The sequence below is a fragment of the Cephus cinctus genome, unplaced genomic scaffold, assembly GCF_000341935.2.
Source record: "Cephus cinctus unplaced genomic scaffold, Ccin1 Ccin1_scaffold0225, whole genome shotgun sequence".
Classification (NCBI taxonomy): Eukaryota; Metazoa; Arthropoda; class Insecta; order Hymenoptera; family Cephidae; genus Cephus; species Cephus cinctus.
The window spans coordinates 27,537-54,049 of NW_014332941.1; the positions used below are offsets into that span (position 1 = coordinate 27,537).

At 44.7% G+C, this 26,513-nt stretch overlaps 5 protein-coding genes and 1 non-coding gene across 11 annotated transcripts in view; 3 read left to right on the forward strand and 3 right to left on the reverse strand.

Annotated features, from left to right (window-relative positions):
• Window positions 1-50: 50 nt before the first annotated feature.
• On the reverse strand, window positions 51-3,188 carry LOC107265479 (60S ribosomal protein L4). Its single transcript, XM_015734964.2, has 8 exons — window positions 3,054-3,188; window positions 2,346-2,523; window positions 2,015-2,260; window positions 1,707-1,831; window positions 1,346-1,444; window positions 862-1,133; window positions 501-660; window positions 51-428 (listed from the first exon to the last, which is right to left on the reverse strand). Exons 1-8 carry the CDS (start codon window positions 3,054-3,056, stop codon window positions 126-128), a joined length of 1,386 nt encoding a protein of 461 aa, XP_015590450.1. The 5' UTR covers window positions 3,057-3,188; the 3' UTR covers window positions 51-125.
• Window positions 1,907-1,978, reverse strand: LOC112494020. The gene has a single exon (XR_003059097.1). It is a non-coding gene; the product is annotated as a small nucleolar RNA SNORD18 (small nucleolar RNA).
• Window positions 3,189-3,368: 180 nt separating the features above from the next.
• Window positions 3,369-4,556, forward strand: LOC107265483 (pre-mRNA-splicing factor SPF27). The gene is made up of 3 exons (XM_015734969.2): window positions 3,369-3,617; window positions 3,698-3,963; window positions 4,019-4,556. The coding sequence occupies exons 1-3, from the start codon at window positions 3,513-3,515 to the stop codon at window positions 4,416-4,418; spliced, it is 771 nt and encodes a 256-aa protein (XP_015590455.1). The 5' UTR covers window positions 3,369-3,512; the 3' UTR covers window positions 4,419-4,556.
• The window catches only part of LOC107265477 (colorectal mutant cancer protein), a 29,649-nt gene continuing 7,663 nt past the window's right edge, over window positions 4,528-26,513 (reverse strand). For 3 of the 6 annotated variants that reach the window (XM_025082706.1, XM_015734961.2, XM_025082707.1), the window contains 12 exons: window positions 24,314-24,540; window positions 24,086-24,222; window positions 8,198-8,459; window positions 7,939-8,087; window positions 7,637-7,858; window positions 7,363-7,551; window positions 7,106-7,296; window positions 6,758-7,021; window positions 6,288-6,675; window positions 6,019-6,206; window positions 5,837-5,939; window positions 4,528-5,074 (listed from right to left, as the gene is read on the reverse strand). In XM_025082706.1, the coding sequence (XP_024938474.1) occupies window positions 4,967-5,074; window positions 5,837-5,939; window positions 6,019-6,206; window positions 6,288-6,675; window positions 6,758-7,021; window positions 7,106-7,296; window positions 7,363-7,551; window positions 7,637-7,858; window positions 7,939-8,087; window positions 8,198-8,459; window positions 24,086-24,222; window positions 24,314-24,540 (2,428 nt within the window). In that variant the 3' untranslated portion in view covers window positions 4,528-4,966. Of the gene's footprint in view, window positions 5,075-5,836; window positions 5,940-6,018; window positions 6,207-6,287; window positions 6,676-6,757; window positions 7,022-7,105; window positions 7,297-7,362; window positions 7,552-7,636; window positions 7,859-7,938; window positions 8,088-8,197; window positions 8,460-8,538; window positions 8,656-9,511; window positions 11,181-24,085; window positions 24,223-24,313; window positions 24,541-26,513 lie in introns of those variants that run through there. The other 3 variants (XM_025082708.1, XM_025082709.1, XM_015734962.2) reach the window with 3 other exon arrangements.
• On the forward strand, window positions 5,148-5,803 carry LOC107265485 (small integral membrane protein 4). Its single transcript, XM_015734971.2, has one exon. It carries the CDS (start codon window positions 5,177-5,179, stop codon window positions 5,519-5,521), a length of 345 nt encoding a protein of 114 aa, XP_015590457.1. The 5' UTR covers window positions 5,148-5,176; the 3' UTR covers window positions 5,522-5,803.
• LOC107265486 (uncharacterized protein C12orf73 homolog) lies at window positions 5,235-5,803 on the forward strand. The gene has a single exon (XM_015734973.1). It carries the CDS (start codon window positions 5,539-5,541, stop codon window positions 5,704-5,706), a length of 168 nt encoding a protein of 55 aa, XP_015590459.1. The 5' UTR covers window positions 5,235-5,538; the 3' UTR covers window positions 5,707-5,803.

Genomic DNA, 26,513 nt, shown 5'->3' on the forward strand with positions numbered 1-26,513 from the left:
TTAGGAGGAAAACTTGCAACATGCTGATAAATTAAAGTTTGCTCTGCCAATGTGGTTGTTTTCCCTCGTTTTATTTGCAAGTAATAAAAGTCACGGGTCAACAACGAATGTTCTTAAAAAGGTCTTCACTTGGCGGGTGCTGCTTCTGGTCCTTTAGCGGGCGCTGGTGCCTCAGCAGCTGGTGCTGGAGCCTTGCCCTTCGCTGGTGCTGGAGCCTTGGCCTTCGCTGGTGCCTTGGCCTTTGCTGGTGCCTTGGCCTTTGCTGGTGCCTTAGCCTTAGCTGGTGCAGATTTCGCTGTCTGTGCTGGGGCCTTCTTCGGTGCCTTCGGCTTCTTCGGTTTCGATGCCTTTGCTGCCAGGATTAGTTTTTTACGCCTCTCCAGCAACTTCTCTGTCTTCACCGCAGGATGTTTGTTGGACAGGGTAATCTGAAAGCGCAAAAAATTAATAGCGTGAAGTGGTGTGTTCGACTCTGGAACTAGGATCATGCTTGTACTTACACCGCGCTTCTTGGCGAGAATAAGGTCCCTCTCGTACTGACGCTTCTTGGCTGTAAGGATGGCGGCGCGCTTAAGAACGGCAGCATATGGATTGAGGCGCAACATGGCGCGCGTGTTGTTCAGTGGGTTAAGTTTCTTAACGCTGCGCATGACCTTCTTTCTGCAAGTAGACAAATGGAAAACCAGGTTTATACGATGTTACGATCGTAACTCAACGATTTAAATGTTATTTGTTAAGTCAGTTATGGTTAAATTTATAATCACTATCAGTCAACAACACGGACCACATTATCATCAAGAAAGTAAATGATATAGAAGAGGTAAGAGAAATAAAGTTAATTAAATAAAGATTATATATTACCTTGGAGACCTGAGGACCTTGCGGATCTCCTCGGATTTCAGAAGTCTGGCCAAATCGGTATTGGCCATTTTGGGGAAGGGTAGGTTGTAGCCAGCCTTCAGTTTGGCTTCTTTGCGCCATGTGCCGTAAAGGGCGTCGAGTTGGTCGAAAGCAGATTTCGTCCAGATTACGAAACGGCCAACGTGACCGCCAGGTGCCAATTTCAACAAGTTCAATTTGTTGATATTCATCAGGTCAATGCCAGGGATGTTACGGAAAGCCTTGCGGATTCCCTGAATGCAACAAATATTAGTTTTTAATTATTCAATTCAATCTTCACAATAGAAAATTATATTATTCAGATGGAAAACGTCAGCACTTTTAAAATTTAAGATCACTGTTGAATCAGTAACACGGACCAAAAGTTGAATCATCATAGTATTTTTGAATTATTTGACAACCGAATGTTCCGAGAAAGTTAATTTGGATAAAGCAAAAAATCTACCTGGTCCTGACCGTAGACGATTAGAGGTCCACGACGCTGGATGCGACGTCGGTTACGCATCTTACCCTTACCGGCACGGAAGCGTTGCGATTTGTATACCTAGAATACAAAAGAACAATCGTGTCATAGTTTTCGAAGGCGAAAATTGATATTTTTTTTTTTAACGAGTAGCTTCGTTTATAATAATGTATTTGTGCGGTGAACCATACCCTTATTCAGTAAAAAGATTTACGACTAAGAACGCCTGGTCACCATATTGCTCTGGCACTTGTTTGGACCATCCGAGTGAAAATGTTCACAAGGCTGGGGACATTTCTACGGTGCCTATGGTTGAATCAGTTTCAACAAATTTGTCACTAACCTTCTGGATATCATTCCACGCTTTGATACGACGCAAGAAGATAACTGCTTGCTTGGTCTTGTTGTATTCTTGAATCTTGTCAGAAACTACAAGTGGGAATTCTGGTACTTCCTGAACCATGTGTCCTGCACAATGTATGAACGTATGTGTTAAAATAATAATATTACTAATGATGACAAATCGTATAACAATGAATACTTCATCTCAGAGCTTTTGAGAATACAATCAGTGGCAAATCAGAAACACGGACCAAAAGCAAGTCATCATTGAAAAATCTTGTGCTAAAATAGTTTTTATTACATCCTTACCTTTCGATTGAACAAGAGCTGGTACACCAGAGGCAGCAATTGCAGAAACAATAGCATAACGCTTCTGGTTAACATTAACGCGACGGTGCCAGCGGCGCCAGGGTTTGGTGGGAGCAAACATACGTCCACCTCTACACATATTGCCAAAAGCACCCTGGCCAGAACGATGAGTACCACCACCACGAACACGAGGAATACGGGCCACGGCACGACCGGTACCCCATGATTCAGCAGAAGTCTGATGTCCTATAAACAGAAATTTATAATATTGATCATTGGAAACTCACAGAATTTACTATTCAATTTCATGGAAAGGTAGTAAAAACCTTACCAGCCTCCTTGGAGACACAGTAGGGCTGACGACTGTTCTTGGAGACCTGCTGATGAACAAAGTTCACCACATCAGGCCTAATTGGAGCCTTAAACACTGAAGGCAGAGAGATCGTGTCTCCTGTTGGCTCATTTTTATCACTGTACACAGTGATCAGCGGACGCGCTGTTGATAACGACTATAACGAAAGAAAGACAATTCTAAGACATATGATGACGTTGACTACATTATTTATCAACAGTCACGACATGTTTTCCATTCTTAAACATCCGAATTATGATTTATAACAAATTCCACGCTTAAATTTCCGAAAGGAGTGAATATCGAATTAGTTTCGCAGCAAAGTCATGGAAATTTCATATAGAATTCGGTCCATTATGAAACCGGATTGACATACACATGGCGACCGCTTTGAAATCTGCTTACTCTAATAAGTGAAATTCATTATAAACAACACAAGACGATTAAATGTAAGTATTTCGATCATTTCAATATTAGAATGTAAATAGTGAAATATTAGATAAACTTCAAAAGATACAGAATATTAGAAAACGTATAAACGAACTGGAAATACACGTGGTCAACGATGCGATTATTTCGTTCCCAATTTCTACACATATTTCTCATGAAACGGAGCAAATTTATTACATAATATTATTGCTGCATATCAATCAATGATTTATTAGTGCAATAATATGGGATTCTTACCATCTCACGGCTTTTTCGTCACTTCTCACACATCAGAGAAACACTACCAGGCTGCTTACACGCCTCGCCTGGCCGTAAAGGAAGAAGAAAGCAAGCGGAAGTTACGGTAAGTAAAATGGCGGACGCGAGCCACCATTTTTTGCGCTTGGTCATTTATAAATCTTGCGTACATTTTGCATCCTCTCTTGTACGAATGATAAGCATCTTAAGAATGCAAGAAAACATGTTTTTTAAAATCACTATAATTCTGGAATATCAAACTGTACCTATTAAAGATCTTAAACATTTATTTTTATTTCATTCAAACTGAGGAACGTCATCTCACAAATATTGCTCGTATGATAAATTTGTCATGTTTCCTGTTGCTGATGGCGCCACGACTGCCTGATAATAGAAACATGTTAAAACGCTTTTAGTCTACATTTATATTATCTGCATTTGACGTTTTTCAATTTCAATATGAGAACCGAGGAGAATTTGAAAGCCTTGATGGGAGGAGAAGTTATCGTAGATGCTTTACCGTACATCGACCAAGGCTACGATGAGCCCGGTGTCAGGGAAGCGGTAATTATTTTGTATACTTTGCTCCATTACTTTCCTTCTTTACTATAGGGTTAGGTTTATTAGCTATTTAATCGTTTTAGGCTTTGGCAATGGTCGAGGAAGAAACTCGACGATACAGGCCAACAAAAAATTATTTAGAACATTTACCAGCACTCAACATAAATGCTTTTGAAACTGAAGTAATGAAACATGAATTTGAAAGAATGCAAAATCGTTTACCCATGGAGGTTCTTACTATGAAACGTTATGAATTACCACCACCTCCACCTGGAAAAATGAACGATTTAACAGCATGGAATGAGAGTGTTGAAAATAGTAGTGCGCAGTTGGAGCATCAAGCCACAAGGTATAATTTTAATTGTAATAATATTATAACATATCTGACGCATGTCTTCTTCTAGAATCTGCAATTTGGAGCTAATGATGGAATATGGCTGTGAAGCATGGAAGTCATACCTTGAAATATTAGTTCAACTATTGGCAGCAGCACAAAAGCAGCTACAGGGATTGAGAAAACAAATTCAAGAAGTTAATTGGCAAAGGAAATCAATGCAAACACAGGGTGGAGAAAAGTTAAGAGCATTGGAGGCACAGTGGGTAGGATTGGTGTCAAAGAACTATGAAATAGAGCAAGCGTGTGTACATTTGGAAGAAGAAATTCAAAAGTCAAGCTTGTCCGAGGGCAAAGGAGTAGAGGTTAATGATGTACCAGAAGAGGATCAGGAACCTGCTGTTCCAGGGAGCAATGCGACTGAAGCTATGAGCATAGAAATTACTCACCAAGAAGAACAGCAAGCATAAGCATTTAAATATTTATTATTAATATATTAACTATATGAAGGACTGATTGAATATGTAAGTTTTATAAAAAATAATCGCAGACCAGAGTTGTCTCAGGCCATCGAAATGCTATAATCAATAAAGCGCAATTTATTTAAAGATAGTCTACATATATCACGCTTCGTGTGTGCTTACAACAATATACATATTTACATGTAAATATCACTGTCTATAGTTGACACGTATTACTAGCTAGTAGTCGTTCATTCATAATTTACGAGATATTAGTGGATCTAATCATAAGTAGCTTGCTTGCTTTGGAACATTTGCAGCAGACTTTTTGCGTAAATTTAGCATGGATTTTAATCAATAATAGAGCAGCGACATCGCGCACCGTTTATATCGTTTATAAAGCGAATGACTTTAAGCTCTACGCTTGGGCGACACTTTGAGTAAAAAAATACGTAGATTCCATTTCCATCGCGTCTGATCCGTGGCAATAGGAAAGATATTCAAAGACTCGTTAAGTTATACTTATATTAAGAACATTTGCTTTAACTACTCGTGTGTCATAAAGATGTCTCGCTCGCTCCTGAACTTTGCGACTGCAAGGGTAATCCTTTGTAACCTGATGCCTCCTCCTCCAACATGGCTATTCTTTGCTTCAGAGACTTCACCTAAAAAATAAAACAATAAAAGATGCTTTAAAACTATACATATAATTCTGTCGCTCAGCCGCACTGGAGCTTTTGGCGCGTTATGACCGAAGCACTATACGCATGTGCAGTTATTTGTACCATGTACGCAGGCGAACTAATTCAATATGGCCACCAGCGTGCCATACAGTGGGTGAAATAAAGTATTTTTATAGTTATCAAATGTTTTTATACAGTTCGCGGCTCAAGAAGCTACTTAAAAAGTGGCCTGGAAAAAAGCTATTAGGAGAATATCGATTTCTACCGATTTTCTTTGTCGCGGGTGCAGCCCTTGAGTTTTCCATGATTAAGTGGAAAGTAGGAGAGGTTAACTTTTATAACACGTACAAACGCCGGCAAGTGGAGACTATCGTGAATAATAAATTAGAAAAGGAGAAATTGGCAGCACCGCACATTACGAAGGACTAGGAATAGAAATCTCAAGAATGCCTGCTGGATTATCTTCGTCTCGATATTTAACATTTGTCGCTTCTGCGATGCTCACAATGTTTGCCGGAGCACAGGTTGTTCACATGTATTATAGACCACTGGATGACTTGGATGAGCTTGTTCAAAGAGAATTGGAGAGACGAAGGGCAGAAAAAAGCACATAACGAATCAGTGTCTATCATAACCAAAAGACCATGATCAAAGTAGTATAGATTTACCGTAACAACTGAATCAAATAAAGGAAAATATATTATAACGAAAGCTGTCTTTACATTTTTAATGATATTGCCTTACCTGTGCAGCATGCCTTTCCACCATTCCAAGCATTTGCTGTTCCAATTTCTTAAGTCTGGACTGATACTTCTTCTTAGTCTTCTCGACAGTCTCTATGAGAACTCTGAGGAAACAAAAATTAAATATTCACCTAGATCATTCTTCCATGCGTCAATGAAAGGTTATTAAACAAGTTTCATTACCCATTGACTCTCTTGAGATCATTTACAAGTTCAGCCGATTGCTGATGTCTCAATTCGGAATTCTTGTTTACTTTATCCAATGTTGATACCAATTCCTGAAGCCGCTCTTTCAGTCTAGCTTCTCTACCTAATGCCTCTATGAGATCAGATTCTATACCCTCACTTCCGTTATCACTCATTCTGCGATCCTAAACACATTTTCAACAAAATCATAAACTATAAGTATATTTCACGAAATTGGAAATAGTATATACTTGATTATTGAATACCTTGTTTGTAGCAAGTGCAAGCATAGCTTCTGTATCACTAAGCTGACCCTGGAGATGCTGAATCGCTGCATGTTGAGCTGCAATCTGAGTATCTCTAGCACTCAATTTCAATTCTATGGTCGCCCGTTCTTTTTCCAAGAGGAAAACCCGTGCACGTAATTCAGCCTTATCCTCCCGCATAGCCATTAACTCCTGCATCAAAACAGCAGTTTCCAAATCCAACTTCCTGGCTTCCGCCAAGGAAATCGTATTTTTAGAATTGAGTGGTTCAGCATGAACACTCTCGAGTTCAACCGCAGTCGACCTAACCATCGCCCGTTCACCCTTTAATCTATTGATGTGTCTCCTGAGTCTTTGTTCTTCTTCGCCGGACCACGTTGCCTCGGAACTAAAAGGAACATTCAAAATGGAGTCTCAGGATATGGCCATTCAAGTATTTTGCACTACAGTAATTCATTGATTTATCATACTCGTCGGACAATATAATGCTGTCCTGCCAAGGAGCACCAAGGGAGGCACAATCATTTTCCAGCCATTTGAGAACATGGTACGCCACATTTTCAGCGGTCCTCCTTTGATCGACAGTGAAATTATTTCTATCGGTGGTCAGGGCGATTTCGCTCTCCAGTAGAGCCATCAGAACATCATATGCTTCTATTGCCCGATCACTATACGAAAGGGCGAGTCGTAGAGCTGTAGCGTTTGACTCATACTTTCCGACTAGTAAGCTCAGCCTGTCAAATTAAGGGGAAAAAATAGAGTTTTCTCCAATGCTTGAATGCATTTTCTTCATCTAATGTCAAAGGCTAGAAATCTACCTGTCGCACTGCGCTTTGCTCTCGTGAAGGGTCAATGCCAGAACCGCATTATTGGCACGAGCGTGTTCAAGTCGACTGTTCAACCTCTCGGTTTCCACTTCAAACTGTTTTTCTGAGCCATTCAATTCTTGAAGGTTCGATTGCTCCAGGAGATCCGAGACCAGGTGTTCAGCCACCATTGTTGAGCAAACCTGAATTACCAATAGCTCAGTGACTTGTAGAATTAAAATAGCATAATTTAGAATATTTGTGCATACTCCAAGATTTGTAATGTCAGGACCCGTAATATGTCTCTCGTCCGTTCTCCTCAGTCTGACCCTTTCCGCCATTTTCAAGACAGGGGCTTCCTCCCTGCTAATGGTTTTCGCGGGTGGTGTTTGCAAGGGTGGCAACAACGGTGAACATGGCGCAGTCAACGGTTCGGGCGAGCTGGTATTTCCCCTAGTCTAGGACAGGTAGACAAATTCACTAAGATATTAAGCTGAAAACCTGATGATAGGATAACAACGTAATCACAGCTCCATGCCTCACCCTGGGGTCTCTTCTAGGTGAGTTGCACCTCGTTGGCTGCTGAGTCGTTTGTCCCTGATTCTTAACCTGAACGAGTTGCGATTGCAGATTCGCAATTTCCGTTCTGAGAGCGGTCACCTCATCCTGAAGAGCAGCGACGATGACGCTCTGGCAGGACGCAGCTTGCTGTGTTGGTTCTGGAGTGGGTAAAGCTGCAGGACTGTCCAGCTGCTCTCTGCCATTCTATCAACAGAATTTCCCAAAACGAGAAGACGATAATTTAAATTCTGATTGGTTCGAGAATCCCACGAGATTAATCGTACCTCGATGGGTCGTGGCTCGATTTCCTCACAGCAGCTGGAGTCTGCATCCCCCAGGGTCCTGTCGCCATCTCCTGGAATGTCACCACCACCCTCACTTTCCTCCACAGGATTCGTGATGGAACCTTCAGCGTCCCTGCTGGTCTCGATTTCTAGATTAGCAAGAAAATAAAATATTTATAAAATAAGTGAAGGGTGAACTCATTCCAAAAAAAATTGGTGAAATGTCCAGAGTTTGAAATTAAAAAAATAAGACTCCTACCAGACTCGTCTTCCTCGGCGATGACGGTGGCCCGGTGTCTCTCCAATTGTCTACCCAGTTCAGCAATCACAGAATGGAGTTCAGTGAGTCTCTCCTCGTGCCTAGCAGCCTGCTGCTCCGTCCTCTGCTCTGCCCTAGTCGCCTGTGCCTGGGCCCTGATAACGGCACCTTCTGCAGCCTCCCGGGCCCTCACAGCCACGACCAGCCTGGAGTTTAACTCAGCGACCTTTGAACGCAGGGACGAAAAGAGCGCTCCGTGGAGCTAAAAAAAGAAAGTTGGTCTTTGGCTTTACAAAAGAAGAATAAAGAAAATTGAAATTGCAAGAGTATCAGAGAGGTACGTGGTGCATTAAGGAGATGCTGAAAATTCCCACGCAGGCATATAATTGCAATCTGTCCTTCGACGTCAATTTGCGAGGATTTATGCGTATACGAGTCGGGAGAGCGAGAAACAAATTAAATCGTAACCGCCGGCGTCCTTGCTGGAGCACCCAGGTGTGTCGGGCGTCGGGGTCTCGTCGGGCGACTAATGATTCCCGGTCACGTGAAAATTTGCTCGATGATTACACATACGTGAAGCAGACACAAATGTATTAAAAAGAGAAAAACGATACAGTAAACAAGGAAAAAAAAACATGTATATAAAAAGACTTACAGTTGAGAATTCAGGAACATTCGAGAACGAGTCAGCAACGACAGAAGCAGATAAATCCGGTGAGTACTATTGGACGCAGCAATGCTCTTCAGACGATTTACAATTTCTTTAATCCGGACGAGAGAAATAGATCGACGGTAAAAATCAGGAGAAAATTATATTTCAGCTTTCTTTATATAGAAACGATAGAAAATGGCGATACGACAATCACAAAAAGCATTGATGGGTCTACTGCTCTTCTTCCTGGCTGTCACACTCTTCTCCACGGCAATGGCTCAGAAGCAAGAGTACATACATTTGCCAGGAAAGTCATGTCAGGACGCACCACCATGTCCTGACGGGAGGCCCTGCGTAATGGCGAGTCCACACTGTAACGTAGGAACCTGCGGTACTGACCCGGTGCCCTCGTGCGGCGTAACCAACTGAATTTACATTGTAGTCGCCATTATGAAATTATGTATTCATTATTAATAATAATACATTATATATGTGCGATTCCTATGCTGTCGTATCCCACATATTCCGGCCCTTTCAGAGACAGTCGTGCCGAACGTGTCAGGATGGTAAAGCAATACAGGAAGTTGTGGTAAATGAGGTTTGAGAATAGAACAAGAGGAAGGAGAAAGGCGGACGAGGAACAAGAAGATATCGGTTTTCACCTTGAATACTCGATACTCTCTGCAGACACGAAACCGCAGTGTGTCTGCAGTACACGATAATCGTAGATTCTCCCAACGGACGCTACGCCTCAGTGCTGCCATCGTACGTCTAGTCAGCTAGTCCAATAGGCCGAACTCATTTGAAAAGTGCAGCAGAAGAGTATTTCGTAGAAGAAAATGTACACAGACGACGGAGAAATCTCTTGATCTTTTAGCGCAATGGACGAATGAATTATTCAAAAAGATTTCCGTTATTCATGTAAGACTACCCAAAGCAATTTCCATAGATTTTCCGAGAATAAAAAAAAGGGAGCAACCGAGCAGTGGCGCCATCTATCGACTGTTATTCAAACAATGAACGGTTTAATGCCTTATGAGCACGATAGAGATAAAGTCGCGTTAAATATCCTCGTAAAAGAAAAACGATGCGTGAACGACCCAGTCTCGAGAAAACGGACAGCTAGGATCGTCACTGATCCTCTCTAATACCGTTTTCAAGTTCTCTCCTTTCTCCATGCTGTTTCTTTGATCCGCGTAAATCCACCCTGAAAGAGGAAAGACTTTCTTGCCATTTTCCGTAAAAACACACGTGCCCCTCTCTCTAACTCTGTCTCATTCTTTCTCATCGCGCCAAGGTCTATTCGAAAGAGCGTGCGAGGTGTGCATAAAGAATAGATCTCGTACATACAGCTGGGGGTCACGGCTGGACTAAGGTCACAGGAATGTTACCTCTGAGCTAACAGGATGACACAGTGTCCAGAGTGCAGTTCAAACAAAAAGCAATCAAGAATTCAATTACGAGCCTGTTCGAAGTGCAGCCTCGAAAGCTTTATTATATTGGGGACGAGGTTAGTACACGTAGCAGCTCAGACCAGGCTATACAGAATCTGATACCACTTGATTACCGTTCTCTTCCTGTCCCTCCTCTCGCCAGGATCATCACTGCCTCTGCCCTTGTATCCACGTTCCTGTTGTCAACTCGTAACGTCCTCAGAAAAGATACCTGGTGCTTGATACATACACGGCTACGAGCCACGAGTAAAAGAGAGTTCATAAGAAGAGAAAAAGGGAATACACTGTTCCTGAGATTCTAGCCTGGTCGATTCCCCTGCTGTATGAAATTCTTCTAACCAGCAGCCTGTTCCTGAACTAGGAGTCATGGAAGCCAAAATATCAATCTGAAATTTAGCCAGGGCCCTGATATTCGGCTAATGCATCCCATCAAAGTGGAGAAGCCTAAGACTCAGATGCATCGTTCAATCTTCATCTATCATCCGGTTCGTCGCACGTAAAATCACTGCTGAGAAGTAACGGACCAGCTGACAGCTATCAACTAATAACCATCAGGTATATATATATATATATACTATACGTATATCGCAGCAGAGTTCTTCCCCTACCCGTCGAACTAAGAGCTCCCGATAAACGAAGCGTTTCCAATGGCGCCTGCCCGAGTGAAGTTCTTTAGCACGGAGACAGGGACGTTGGCTTCCTACGACCTGTGGCTTTTGAAGCCACTAGTGCAGCCAATGCAGCTGGTGCATTTCGCAACCCGGGCGTGCATTCCAGCTGGTGCAAAGTTGCGGCTGCAGAGGCAGCAATCAAAATAGCTGCCGGTCAGTGCCGTCGGGGGTCGTCCGTTGCCTTCTTCTCTCCTTCGTTCCTGTCTCTCCGATGCTCACCATCTTTTTTTCTTTGCACTCCGACCACTGGATATCTGGATTGCATTACTACAGTGCACTATGCGGCCACGGACGAAGCCACTGCAGATATGACTGACTGGTGTAACGCGTCTGGTAGGATCTGTGAGCACGGGGATTACACTGGGACATATAGTCATAGTGCTAACGCTGGACGTGACACCATTAACCTACATTGGCTGAGTTGCTAATGCATCCTAGCACGAATGCAGTCGGGTATGGAAATTGTAAAGCGGTGAAAGACAAAGAGCGACGAAACGACAGATTCTCGAGTGACCGTTCCGGTCGGTAGTAGGTACCTTTGAATGCCTTTCTCAGGAAAGACTGAGGGACTGAAATACTTTCAGGTTTTTCTGGATTTTTGCTTCTCGCGTCTCATTCAATTTTTAGAAAGACTCTCACCTGTTTTACAGGCGACAGAGGCAGGGATGCTGGGACTGACAGGATACAGGATAAATATAGCCCTAGACTTAAGAATGCTATTCGTCCATGGAAATCAGCCAGATCGATAGTCGCAGTGTCTTGGAACGCTCTATAGATATAATGATACGCTTTTGTGTATGCTATAGGTATTACTAAGCTTCCAATTAATGAATTTGAATAGAGCGGTCCTCTGAGAATCAATTAGCATGATATGGAGAGATCAGAGTAATATATATATATATGCATTATTGCAAGCTAGCAGGTATACGTGTTATAAGTAAATATGTGATATAGAAGAATCCATTATGGAATGTGGGAATGATAGCAGGGTGCACTTAATATAGCTTTCAGACATATCGATCAAATGTCATTGATTGGAAGTTCAGGAATGATAGAGAGAGAGAGAGAGAGGATGAAGGAAGAGAGCATCCAAGACAGATAGATGCATCCATTAAATTCCACAGGAATGAACGAAGACTATAGTCACTCTCGCTCATCGAATCATCGAAAGAATCGGGGGAATCCCCGAACAACAGACTGCCGGGAAATGTAATCTGAATTCGAAAAAGTATTGGGAATAAAGGTGACTGTGAGGTTGACTGTGGTTCAAAGACAGTCCCAGGGTGCGTCCTTAGGGGGGGAGGAGTTCCATTTCACGCATACCCCAATGAAGAAACATAAAGCCCCTTTTCAAAGCTGCCGACTAAACTTTCCCGCCAGTTTTCAAACTCTCTTAGAGTTTTGCGCGAGCGTCTTATTCCTTTTGAGCTTTTCTCAAGAGCGTCAAAAAATGATCCTACCAGACCCGCCTCTCCGTTCATTAGATCCTTTGTCTTAGTATTTATCTTTATTAACCTTTCGCTGAGTTTTCTTTCCTTTTTTTTTCCAGGATCAAAAAAAGGAAAGAAGCGGAGCTTAAGGACGTTGAATTGCAGGTTGACGTGATAAGCGAGCAAGACAAGGGATCCGTGCGAAGAGCGTAACCTCCGACTAACGAGTAGAGGGTCATGGGGGTCGCTGACATATATAGATAAATCAAGCGTTAAAGGCGATTGGGACCAGGGTGCTATCATGAAAAAGTCAAAGGGCACGGGGTAAGAGGGTAGGTCGCTCGAAGGTAGGTCTATCGACTTTCTGGTGATCGATGACCCTTTCCCATATTCTCATTCTCTTATCTCCCGTCCCACCTACTCTCTCTGATAGAGATGGCACTCTCTTTGATAGAGATGCACGTTCTCTTTTTTCTTGACTTGCAAAAAAAAAAAAGATTCACAATTGCAGATCCGAAGGACCAATCGAGTCCATTCCAAATGGACAGAAAAAAAGAATTGACTTTGATTAGTCCGAGTGGTAAGACAGTAAGGGATGTTTTTGAGAACCCCTAACATCATTCCGATGCTCGAGGTGGGATTTCGTAAAGATCAAAGGTCAAAGGTCAACCAGTAGGTCCGACTTCCAGAAGTAGATGGTTGGGTATGGGGGGGTCATACGGAAAAGGGCACGTAGGATGAACCGTAGATAGGGCTCGGATCTGCAAAGGGTTAGAGAATAGCATAGCAGGAGTAAAACGGAAATGTAATTCTGCCTAGGGAGACCCGGCATAGTCGTAGATCCACATGCAGATTCGAATCAGATCCTGAGGCGGTGGCAAAAATTACGAAGACCATCCCCCAGTCCCATTATCGAGTTCCGGCACAGCGGAAGTTCCACCCAGGGACTTGCTTCTCCACCGCACCCTAAAATCCTTCGATCCCGTTCAACTCCACCCTCCCGACAACGGCGGTTCTCATTCGTCAATACCGCAGCGCACCCTTTTCCGCAGGTTTTTCGATTATCGCCCTTTTTTTTCATCCCCTGCACCGGTATATTAAAAAAAAAGCGCCTGTCAGACTGTTTCCATTTTGACAGCAGCATGTACAGGTGAGAACACTTACGTTCTGCCTATCCCGCCTGTCGCCCTCGACCTGAATAGGAACGGTCCTGTCGTCATGACGATCTCCGGGACAACAGAGCCAAGACCTGGACCTCCTGAGCTCGCGAGGTTCCTCCTCTTCCTCGTCCTCGACCTCGTCCTCCGTAGTGGCACAGTGGACGTAAACAAGATCGTCCCTACTGGCCGACTCGATGACGACTTCCTTCCCGACAAGGTCCCGTCCGTGTCGAGGATGCTGGGAGTGATGTTGCTGATGTTGCTGGTGTTGCTGATGCTGCTGATAATGCTGATGACGATGCAGCCGTTCCACGTAATAGCCCGGCTCCGTAGAGGAGCCATTGTTCACCGCCACCGTGAAACCCGCCACGATGTATATCTATATCGCTCCCTCGATCTTCCTCCTGACTTATTGTCGCATCCTCGACACAAGCAGACCTATTGCTACGAGCACAGGACACGCGCGTACTGATCGAGGTCAGGGGTCACGTCGACTATTCATTTCGAATGCTCCTAATCGTTCCTTCCACGATCCCAATTAAGTCTGAGAATAAACGAATTCCCGATACGAGATAATAAATACACATATATAAAGTGAAGCTTGGAAAGCTTAAATTTATGGTTTCAAGTAAAAATAGAAAAATACCAAGAAATAAATTATACGTCTGGTTTTCCCTAAAAGGGACCGTTATCTTGTTTTTCTCAGTTAACATATACCAAAGTTTTTCTCTTACGTGTCCAGAATAGGTGTTCACGGCGCTTATAAGTAAAACGACGTCCCACGTATTTGTCGAGGTTACGGATGCTTATGGGTATGGTATATACAGTGACGTAAGATTCACGGAAGCTTCTAAGCCATATGAAAGTGATACCAGGATACTGCTACGATACTTAAGGAAGACTCGGAGTACAGTGAAAGGTAGGAGAAGTCTGTTATGGTGAATGAGGAGTGTGACTGAGAAGAGAGGATCGGTTGATTTCGTTAACAAGGTAGTAGAGAGAAAGAGAGAGACAGAGAGAGAGCGAGAGAGAGAGAGAGAGAGAGAGTGAGAGAGAGAGAGAGAAAGCAAATGAGTGTACGAACGATTGTACGAATAAATTTTACATTGGTTATACGAGATCGACGCATCCACCGTTACGCTAGGCGTCGCCTTCGTTGTTACCACCATGGATTTAATGGTGTTAATTTTGCCACGACTTTCTACGTTCCGACGTTTTTAACGAGGCTCGCTATTACCTTGGCTCGTTAACGCTTCGTTAGTGTGTCGGTCAGCAGGTTTCTGGTTTTCCCATAGGGTGGTATATGTAAAAAGAAAGGGATAAAAGTATTGGACCCCGTGAGGACTCTTCTCTTCGTTAACTCAAATTCTATCGGATAATTTGATTAACGAGCAGGGACGTTTCCGTCATTGATAAATTTACCGTTGCCTAGCAACGACGCACGGAATGACCAATGAGATCGATCTGAACGTATCGCGGATAGCGGGAATTTTTGAAATTTAGTATCGCACATGATTTTAATGATTGGGAGGATCGAGCGTATTAACGACAGGTGTACGTGTATATTTGTATGGTTGATGATTATTACTCGATGGGATAAACAGGGTATGTACTGATATAGTAACTACGAGCTGCGAGCGTTCGAGTTAAGAGTCGTTACTTGCTCATTACTCGGTCGAGCAATGGAAACGAGTGCGCAGCGAGTTCGAATAGCCGACGCATAAATCTTGTTGGTAAATTTGTTTGTACATTACGTATTACATAGGTGGTTTGTTGATGCGTCTGCGAGAGCTTGTTTTAAATATATGGGAGTCACGTGTGAGGGATGCCGTGGTTCAGAAGGGATTGCAAAGCGATTCCGAAGATGAGACTGAGGTAGTCAGCGTAGCTTGGGATATGCACCTATGAAATTGCCTGGGGGTAACGGTACGGTAAGAATGAGAGGAAGAAGAGAAGTCATAACTCTTTTTATAACGAGCAAATCTTTACAAAGTTCGATAGACTTCCTGGATTCGGCACTCTGGAGTCTGTAGGATAATGGCAGACCTGTGGTATGCACGTTCGAGCAGGCAGGGACTGTGAAAAAATGGTAAGGGAAAACTTTCCGGGTTGCTTGAGACCATAGGTTAACCTTGATTACGCAGGATGACGCAAGAGACAAGAGACTGGGTAAGACGTATACACTCATAATGAGAAGTGAGAGAAAGGGGAGTAGTGGGATCGTAGAACGATTGGATACTTCGAACTGCATCACGTGCTCTCGATATTCCACCTTTTATTCCGATTCGAATTAATCAGATTCCGTTAAGATACCAGTGCGCATGATTCTCGCGCAGCCGCTCGACATAGGCGAATGGAATTTATGCACGAGTTCAAACACGCTCGCACGCACGATCGCTGCTCCGTTTATGGCGAGAGCGGCTTTATAAGATTCGCCTGCGCGTAATACAAGAAAACTTTAATACGTATTCAATTCTTGGTACATACATAATTACCGACAAGCAATCGAGCTCGCTAATTGGATGCTTAGAAGAAGAGAGTAAGCGAGATTTTACGAATGGAATTTCAGCAGGGAGCTTTGCTTAATTTTATTACCTATTTAATTTATCATTACCATCATTGCAAATATATACCGGCTGACAGCATCGTGGCGTTTAAAAGAATGTCAAAAACTTGACGTCAAAGCGTATGAAAAAAATATTAAATTAAAAGTAACGACTTTTTCACGTCTATCTCTAATTACCCAGAAGGCACTTTGACAGTCGTGACTAGCAGACGGCAGCCGGCTGGTCTTTTAATCGAATTCCACCAGCTGCTTGAGCTAATAGAAAATGCTGGGATTCCATAATTCCCTATGATCAGTGAAGATACACAGAGAGCAGAGGAAGTGAGACGTGGAAGTGAAGCGTGAATTGAGCCGGAATTTAGTCGCATACAATTCGCCGTCATACTCGATCCCTCCGACGCTCTGAAGTCAGCAATGGAACTCGTCTCTCCAGGCCCGAACGATTCTCAGGGCTCGTCGGGTCTCCGCCGAGACGTAAGCTTACTCGCCTAGAATATTCTAGAAGGAACGCCGTATAAGCGTGCCAGGAATCCAGGAGGAATTTCGTGAAGGTCGGATGAGACGACAATGAGACAAAAGGAATATAGAACCGTACCAATAACGATAATCGAGAGAAATCATAACACAAAGGAATCATCTCGACTTAACAGATTCGGCTTCTAATAACCCTGTATGTATTCAATCCAAGCTTATCTCACTCTCCTTATCAATGTTAATGCATCCACCCGTCATTTGCATTAGACTAACACTCATTCCCTCTCTCTGACAGAACACACTCCTATCCACTGACTCATTCTCTCCGTCATGACACTCAAGAGTATATACACCTTGACAACAAAGAGAAAGATCCACTCTCCAGATCCAAGAACTTCTCACACAAATATCACTGATATAAATTCCATATGGCTCTGATTCCGTGTGTTTGTTCGAAAAACGGAAAAACAAGACTTCTACTAAACGATATTTTCACATTAACACAACATTCCTCAAGTATCTTAATAGACGAGACAATATCGCTCTGTATAATCCAAACATAACTAATCCCAGGACGGTTGGTATTTCAAAACAGTCCAGTGGCTCGCTGGGGATGCCAAATGAATAAATTAGCAGGTATAGGTTATGTGACAGGGCTGTACCCTCAATGCACACGGTGTAAGTGGCTGCTTGGGGTTACCATACAACTCGACAATCCGTTCAATACACTAATCGAATGTCAGGTCTAAGCGACACGTTAAGATAGGGGTTCAAAGGAAGTGCGAGTAAAGGGGGTCAGAGGGCAACAGTCCTGGCATGGATTAGAGAAGGCTTATTCATAATTCGTAGCGAAGGAGAAGAGTGGCGTTATCGTGAGGTGCGACGTGGCCGTCAAGTCAAATGAGAAAAATGAATCCGTCCATTTTAGGGCATGTCGTGTCACGAGAACGTTAGCGTGCCGATACACTCGCGCGTTTTGTTTAGTCTACAGAAGAAATAAAAAGGATAGAAAAGGCTGCCTGTCGCACAACTTTACACCATGGATACTTGTTACTTTTTTTATCGCATCTCGCAATGCCTACATGCCCATAACCAATCTACCTGTATCTGTCCACCTACCTAACTGCCTACATACCTGCGGACGTACCTTCTAAGGTCGGTATATACGAGTGTGTCGGATCGCGCGCGTCTCTCTCATAAATTATTCACGAGTTTATCATTTGACATTTTTCGACCCGAATGCGACGCTGCTTCGACTTCGAATCGAGTTCACTCGGTCTGGCTAGTCCGGTGACGTCCGTCCTCGCCGAGGAGCCGAGCAGCACTGAGTCCCTTTACGGACGCGGAAAAACAAGCGAACGCTTGCAGGCTCGTGCGACCGCAAGGACGTGGATCGCGTAAGAAAAGTCGTCTCGAGCACTCGTTACCGATCAACAAAGCGGTGTTGCTCTTTGGCTTTTTTTTTTATTATGGATTGCGACAGGAACGCCTCTTGGAGATTCCAGCTCGTTAACGCTTCTCCTGTTTGCTTCTTTTTTTTTTCGTCGAGTCGTAAAAGCACGAAGCCTACCAACGTCCTGGGCGACGACCCTTGTTCGATGATCGGTAACGGTTCGATTCGTGGAACCATGAGGATAGGATAACGTGCGACGTCTAGGTCAAAGTTCACGGAAGCCGTCGACAATGACTAAGAGGATCTATTTAAGTTTCAAGCAGGGGGACTAACGACTGGTGTGAGAAGTTTATCTTCGAAAAATAAAATATGGGAACCTGGGGAACTGGTTGAATCTCTAGTTGGACGCCATTGGCCCGGGCTACGCTGGGAAATACCTTATGGAAGAACGAATTGTCTGCAGGCAATGGAAATTAAATGAATAACATTGTTTTTCGGGAGGGACGAAACTCGCGTCTGATTTTGGCTACTGGCCAGAGGATTGTGAGAGATACTCAGAGGGGGTATATCTGGGCGTCGCGACGCTGACTGATTACGATGTGACCTGCCACGAGGGAAGTACCTATCCCTGTATGGGAGGACATTGAGTATCCTGGACACATGTGTTACAGCTTTCTTGCTAATTTCATCTTGTCCTCTCTACTTTTACTCACTGTTAATAGACTTGAAGTTGGCTGCTAATGATAACGCGATATATTGCCTGTTCTCGGGCGCAGATCCTTTAACGATATGGAATATCCTTGTCTGAACTTTCATCGATCTCGGCTCGCCTTATTTTCTGTACTACTCTGTCAATGCGCTGACAATTCACAGTGACAACTCGCGACTGTAGATAGCCACATGTATTTTGAGCTAGTGACGTGAAGTTAGTGACAGATTCCCGAAAGTAATGGAATCCCGAGGCACGCACGGTTCAATGGACATACGTGTAGATCTGACAGTCTTATATAACAGTATGGACCGATCGACTGACGGACCTTTCAGCCTGACAGTTGGATAGACCGAGAGAGTGACAGGACACGCGTATACGCGGTCGGCGGTTCTTTGACAGACTGTCCTGGCGACCCTCTCACACCCTGAAGGTAGCGTATAGAGGCGCCAGCCGAGTGGGCCCGAACGTGGCCGAGTGGATCCGAGAGAGAGTTGCGCTCTGCGTCGCAACCACCGAATATTCCCTCCTTTACTAGAATGTCCTATTTTTATGGAATTCCTTCGCTCTTAACCATAGCAACTGGACCCGGTCAAATTTACATTAGAAGCACGTATTTCTCATTGGCATGAGACTGCTTGATTTCGTTTGTTCTGTTTGAATTCTCTAGAAACGATCTATATCTTCGGCAACGTCATCCTGGTCGGCATAGAACTACTAAGCAAGGAGAATAACATTGAAATGACTGTAGGTGGAAACAGTGAAGCAAGTAACCTGGCTAATTCGCAAGCAGCGACAAAGTCAAAGGAAGTCACAGCTCGAGGACTGTATTTATCGCAATTAGCAAGGAGCAGAGTCTTGGGTGCGGTCCTCTTAATTAACTTTGCTAATTTTTCATTTAACACCAGAGCATCTTATTCTGTAGTGTACGACTACCAATCCCATTCTCTTTTTCTTTTCTTTCCAAGTCTCGTGGAAGTTCACGAAAGTTCTACGTCGCCACTAAAAAAAAAAAAAAGATTGCCAACCTCATACAGGCGTATCCCATTGTCAAGGAGTAGATCCTAACTACAGGTCGTCGTCGGGAACCTGATCATAGTAAGGTTAATCGTAAATTCAAAAATTTTTTCCAAAAACTAAAACCAATCTTGACACGCACTTTGTATTTTTCATTACGAACTTCTCAGCATTACGGAATCGAAGTTTGGCGGATTTCGAGGTAGGAGAGAACAAAGTCCTCGGCGGGGGGGTCACGAAATAGCCAAGAACGAGGGAGAATGGCGATAAGGGTGGCCGGAGCAATTCTTGGCCCAGAAAGTATCTGTAGCCCGCCAGAGCGACGCCACGAAGCGTAACGACGCCCGTCGTCGTGTTTCGGTGTGTGTACTCCAAGAGACACCGCCAGTGTATTTCCGTGTGCGTTTTCTTGAATTTCCTGAAATTCCTGGAGGTCAAGGAGGAGCACGCGCTCGATAGACGTTGGTAGTAGGAAGGCGAACACAATCGATGTTGCAATTACAAGACGTGGCCAGAATGGTGGATGAAACCGTGCCATGTATTTCCAACAGTGAATTCTTGGCGATCGATGTTACCTGGGAAGAGTTATTACCTACTTTTGCCATCAGAATCCTTGGAATTAGTCATTGGCATAAAAAAATCATACTTTTTTCTTCTAGAATCAGACTAAAATTTCCTATCCACTCAAGTAATTATTATACCGAATTATTTCTCGTTAAAATATAGTTTCAACAAATTGAAGCAGATTCTGCCGCAAGGAAATTTCCCGTAGAAAAGTAGGACACATGGTATATACAACCGTAAAATGACTTCCCGGTAGGACTGTATCGATAGAATTCAACCCACTTGTCTTCCACGGACCCAAAATGCAGAGTAGCTACTTTAAGGATGCTCCGGGCAGGATAATCGATTCCGAAGTACGAAATTCGTAGGAAGTTTGAAAAGCCTAATACAACCGTGTTTCAAGTCGACTCGACTAGAGTCACGGAGAAGGGTAGGAATCGTGGCGACTGACTTAAGAGTTAAATCCCTTCTGAAAGGAGTCTCCATCTCAGTCTTCAGTGTTGTCTGCGCCTCTCGGTTGAACAGTCGCGACTGTATGGAATAAAAAAGTGCGTCAAGTTAACCAGAATAGGGTATAGGTTGGCCCGTGAAGCTTTTTGCGAGTCTACATCGACTTCGTGTAGCCCGGTTCAGCAGCTGGCAGTCGATGGCGACAGTCGCCGAGTCGCATTCCCATTTCTATGGAAATTCTATCTCTGTTCTCAATATCCCAAAGACCACTCGGACGACACTCTCGCGCCTTGTCATATTCGTAGGAACGAAGTGAGACGAAGAATACAACGTGGGACGCGAGTCGGCATAGCCAATACGAAGACCTCAACGTCCCGGAGTCATCTGGGTCGTTCCCGACCCGAGGAGAGGACGTAAGGCAGAATGGAATCCAGAAAAGCATAAAGAGAGAACTTTGGCAGAGTTAAAGTGTAAGAGGAAGAAAAGGCGTGAGGAGGTGTAGCCATGCAAATTGAACTCGGTAGCTTAGCACCTAGGTCCGTGTAAAGTGAGTTCGTTGGGGAGCAGCCATGTCGTCTATAAGGATATACGACTACACAGTCTGCCAGAGTTCCTCCTCAGTGGAGAATTGCTCGAGTTTCTAAGCGAGCGAGGATACGAGAGAGTCTACGTGTCTACAGAGTGTTTCATTTAGGCTGGTCCAGAGAGAGTTAGCAAACAGACATCGGTATGGCGGTCGGAGGTAATCCGTGTATATAGACTGAGATAAATCCAAGATGCCATTAGAAGGGTGGGCTCGGAGGACGTTGTAGATGGCAGCAGGGACCGCCCCGTAGAGAAATCAGAAGCGACGAGGTCAAAATTGACGTTTGATACGCCTGGTAGGAATTCCACGTTGGAAATTCGCCTTGCGGGTAAGCCGAGGGGTGTTCGAGCGGGTCCAGCTTTATGGATTCGCTTGGTACTTTGAGAGCGGATGACTTCAAACGGACCACATCATAAACGCCAGTGCGTGCATATTGTTGGGGCTTAACGGGCGTTCACTTTTATTTCGCGTTTACTGCTCCTGGGAGGAGAAGAGGGGCCCGGAGAATGGAGAAAGAGACAGAAGGGAGCTTTAAAAAGGATTTACAAGAGAGAAAGGAAGGCCGATGCGTTTGGTCGTCCGGTGCATCGTGCCTCGGGCTCTGCTCCAGGCTGGAACGTGCCTCCAGTGAGCAGCTGGTTAAATGCTTGTTCCTCTCTCCCTTTCTCTCACCCATATTCACTAGCTCTCCTTCTCGTTCTTTCTTCTTGCCATCCACCTCCACGCGTTCGGCTAGTCCGGACGGAGGCTGGTGCTGCGTTATGCACTACGTAATAACGGTTATTTATAGGCAGTAAATACTACGGGATCCCCTGTGCACACAAGAGTATCGCGTACGGAGGATGCAGCCTGTGATCCCTCAGAGAGCTTGAGACGGTTGAGAAGGCAAAATGGTCAAAGGATGGAATGACGGAGAGAGAGAGAGAGAGAGGGAGAGAGAGGATCCTCTTCAGCATTCGAGTGTCGATGAGTCTTAAGGCGCTCGCGCTCCTGTCACTTGACTCTTGGGCTACATTGAGCTACTCCATAGCGAAACCTTTTGACTCTGGCTGCGCCTCGGTAAACCTCGAGTCCCATAGATTCCCCGAAGTGGGTCCATTGTCTGCACTACGAAGCTGGGGTAGGTCTGCTGGGGACCGATGAGAAATTAAACGAAGAGATTGGCAGTCGCTTGGCTACCCGATTGTCAGTTCGACCATTGCCCGAGGCCTGGAGGAGTAAGAGAGACAAACAGGATACGAAGACAGAGATGGAGATTCGAATGAGAAAAAGGGGAACCTTCCTTGCTGACTGTCAGCATTCAAGGGTAATTTGCACTTAGTCGTTTTACGCTTTGGCGGGCTTCTATGCCGCTGCGTCTTTTCAAATCCTTTTTTCTCTTCTTCTCTGTGCTCGCGCTACACTGGAGAGAGCAGTCGGTAGCTGGGGAGAGCGAGAGGGACTGATTCGAACCAACGAGAGAGGCCGAGGACACTGGTATGAGTGAGTTTGTCGGAGGGGTGGAGGAGAGAATCGTCCCTCTCTCCATTATCAATATTCGCTGCTCCCTTAAGAACGAGCGTCTAACCATGCGGAAGCCTGGAAGCCACAAAGCAATCAAACAAACAAGCAGTCAACCAACCGAGCAACCTGAATAATCAGGTGATGGATATGCTCCCTCGGAAAAATTGCGACATATCGATCACTACGTTATATATATTGTAACGTAATTCTTTTCCTTGACTCGAAACCGGTAGCAAAACATACGAGAGCGAACTATCTTCGAGAACCAACCTACGTTACCTTGGGCCGTCCACCCGTCGTTCGTGCATCCGCAAGCCAGGCGGGCGCCAGCCAATTCTTCTTTCACCGGGAACTGACGAGCCGGTATAAACTGGGAGTTGGGGTGGAACAGGCCCAACTCCACCAAGAACGAGAGCTCTGACGGAACCTATCGGACGAGGCGATAGCTTAACGGATCCTGTCGATTTTTGGGGACGCGTAAAATCGAGAAACGCAACCGTAGGTGCTGATCTTTGGGGTCGCGTAAAATCAGCAAACGCAACTGGATACACGAACGGGAGCGGACGGTTACGGAAATGCACGGCCTCCCTCGTGACACCTCGGTCGGTGCCCCGAGACAGACTGCTTTGACAATAGCCAAATGCCAAATCCGAGAACTAATCATTCTGATTGGTCGAGAGCCTTATAGCCGATAACTCTTCTATCTCCTTCGAGTCGTCCCTTTAAACTAAATCGAGAGCGTTCCTTAGCGAATCGGTACGTGATTTTTGGAGATCCTCCACGGCCGCTTCCCCAGGGCATCGGGCGACAGGTGGGCACCACATCCTTAACTCGGGCAGGAGGTTCCACTCCTGCCCTTAATCGTATCAAAACTACTTCCGCCCGCTCTACAGCCCTTTGCTCATCTCCAGCGGGGCGCCGGTATCTCACCCGGGTTTCTGCCGGTCCGTGGAGACGTCTCCGTCGGGTCGTCTCCTCTGCCGGGCAACTCGGTACGTCGAGACTATCTCCCCACGGCAGATTCGAGCACCTCGACCTCAACTAAACAATAACGAAATCTTACGAGAGCCTTGACATAACTGTACGAATCAACCCGAGAGCGTAGCTTCTGAGCAGGGTGGCGACCCGAAGGGAACCAGAAATCGAGGACGTTATCTGTATCGGTAACCGGAGTCGCCTTGGGACCATGATTTGAAAATCACGTCACAATATACACACATGAACACAGATTAAATGAAATCTAATAATTTCAGCCTTACCTTACTAACGACGTTCAGCATGTTCGTCTCGGCTATGGCTCTGGCTTCCACGAGGTCAGGAATGTTCAATGGTTCTGGTGTAAGGTCACGGGCGCCACTGTCGAATTCCCAGGTTTCGTGACGTCTTGGTACGGTACCTAAAAACCGATTGGATGAACAGGACTTTTTCATGTGTGACAGGGGTGCATATAAAAAAGTGGATCAAAAGATGGATCGAATGAGACGTACCTAGACTGGTGTCGCTGCTAGTAGGTAGATACTCCGAGGTGTGAGTATTGGGACTGCTCCTGTGTTCACCGGATCTCAGGGACTCAATTTCCGGCTTAAGGGCTAGTCGTCGTCTCAGGAACTCAGGATAGGAAATTCGACCCTGCTCGTCCGCGCCCAATTCCCTCATCAGCATCTCCACGTAGTCCTCCAGGTTGAGCTCGCGGCAGATCGTCTGGAGGTCCTGGCTGATGAAATGCGAAAAGAAGGTGTTTGTGAAATTATTGACATCATGACAGATTAATTTAGTGTTGGCAAAAAAAATGGAGTCGCGAATAAAAAAAGGCTTTGATATAGCAAGCCTGTAAAATGATCAGAGCAGCGCGTAGCGGGACCAGGAGAGGCTGGATGGAAAAAGAGGGAACAGAGATCTCTTTGAATTCGAACTCGCGAGGATGACGAGGAGGATAATGACGAACGATCTAAACGGCATCGCCATTGTCGTCGAAGAGCTCGTCGCTAAGTGTGATTGGATTCCTTCAGGCATCTTTCCTATTCGAATGCAGCGACTCTGGTATTCATCGATATTCTCATGTAGCGATATTTTACAAATCCAACATCGTCAGTCTACGAGACTGGAGTCGTTGGCAAAGAATAATGCTAGTGACTGTATCCCAAAAGGGTAGAGCAGCTCAAAGAAAAATTATAGCCACGATGAAAAAAAAAAAGGAAAAAATTTTGAAACTAAGGATATTTCCTAAAAACAAAAAGTAAATGATTCAAAAACTTTTGATTTGTCTCATATGAATTTCAGACTCAATAAAATCCAAGTCCGACTCCAGTCCTGGCTCTTCAGCGTCATGGGCCCATAGTAAAGTCTGTGTCATCATTGAGAATGTGGAACGCCGCGTCACTCTTATCGCTAGTAATCGAGCCTGGGCTCCACTTCCTGTACCCGGGATTCCTTTTAGGAGGAACTGAACCGAGAAACTTGAACTATAATCAGGAACGATACCAGGAACAGGTTGGTGTAAATATACGTTGGAAGAGGAGCAAGGAGATGGTCCATCAGTTTGATGAGAGTATAGAGCAAACTTTTATTCTGCCACGAGAAGCAATCGATACCTCCCCTCGCGTCAGAATTCCCACGGGAACAACGAACCGGAAGTGGACGAGAAGAACAGTAAAGAAGGAAAGGTCTCCCAGAACCAGGTATACCGGAGTGCCTACGTGAATGCTTTTCTCGGGAAAGTACCCTGAAAAACTTTCCGTCTGAAACTGAGTCTTATCACTTTCGCTAAGAGTTTCCATGTGTCCAAGAGGTGCCACGTGGAAAAGGAAAGTCTGAGTCTGCTACATGTATACCTCTAAAGGAACGAAAAAAGATGCTGCACAAAATGACCAGGAGATATATTTATTTCCTGGTTGGATGCTGCAGTCGGTCCAGCGCCTCATCGTGAGACTGAGGATTTATTAAAACGTGCAAATTCATCATGCATACCTCCGTATGACTCTGGGAGAGAGAGAAGGAAGAAAAAAATAAAGATAAATTAATGGCAGCGAGAGAGACCGAGAATACAAAAGGAAGAAAATAAGAGGTTATGACGTTCATTAAAATCCGAGTGTCGTCCTGATGAAGTTTCGTAATCAATGCTCCACGACGTAATTCGTGCGTAAATCCTTTTACGCGTTGAACCGACTCTTGGCCAACACACGCAGAGCCTGGAGGATGAACGACATAGACCGTACTCACGCATGCCCCTACGTATGACGCTCTTGCCAATGTCAGATATAGGTATAGCAAGACTAAAGTGCGGTCGTAGATGTGCAACGCGGCGACTTGTACTGGTAGCAGATAGTAGTACACCGGTAGTGGTAGCGTAGAACATTCATCAGGGCGGCCAAGCGGTGAACTCCCACCACTTCCTATCTCCATCTCCGCTGGAGGACAATGGTCCCAGGGTAAAGGGGACTGTTGCAGATTAAACGTCACCTATTAATTGTCCGCGGCCACGAGCCGGTCGTGCCAATATTAATGCATTATGCAAACGAGGACAGAGCCGAGTTCAGCCGAAGCAAACCGAGTAGGTTTTTAAGAACCTTTTTTTTTTACAAACCGGAAGTAGACTGCAACCGGATGCAGTTATGAGTTACCATGAAAAGGGAGACAGGGTCTAGACGGTGAATTTTTTTATTATAAAAAAAAAAAAAAAAAAAAAAA

What these genes read in the sequence shown, in the direction of transcription:
- LOC107265486 (XM_015734973.1), top strand. Translation starts at nt 5,539, where the DNA reads ATGCCTGCTGGATTATCTTCGTCTCGATATTTAACATTTGTCGCTTCT.
- LOC107265479 (XM_015734964.2), bottom strand. An exon ending in CGTGGAATGATATCCAGAAG is followed by an intron (nt 1,445 to 1,706) that starts GTTAGTGACAAA and finishes TTTGTATTCTAG; the next exon opens with GTATACAAATCGCAACGCTT. An exon ending in TTCTCGCCAAGAAGCGCGGT is followed by an intron (nt 429 to 500) that starts GTAAGTACAAGC and finishes TTGCGCTTTCAG; the next exon opens with ATTACCCTGTCCAACAAACA.
- LOC107265485 (XM_015734971.2), top strand. Translation starts at nt 5,177, where the DNA reads ATGTGCAGTTATTTGTACCATGTACGCAGGCGAACTAATTCAATATGG.
- LOC107265483 (XM_015734969.2), top strand. Translation starts at nt 3,513, where the DNA reads ATGAGAACCGAGGAGAATTTGAAAGCCTTGATGGGAGGAGAAGTTATC. An exon ending in AGCCCGGTGTCAGGGAAGCG is followed by an intron (nt 3,618 to 3,697) that starts GTAATTATTTTG and finishes TAATCGTTTTAG; the next exon opens with GCTTTGGCAATGGTCGAGGA. An exon ending in TTGGAGCATCAAGCCACAAG is followed by an intron (nt 3,964 to 4,018) that starts GTATAATTTTAA and finishes GTCTTCTTCTAG; the next exon opens with AATCTGCAATTTGGAGCTAA.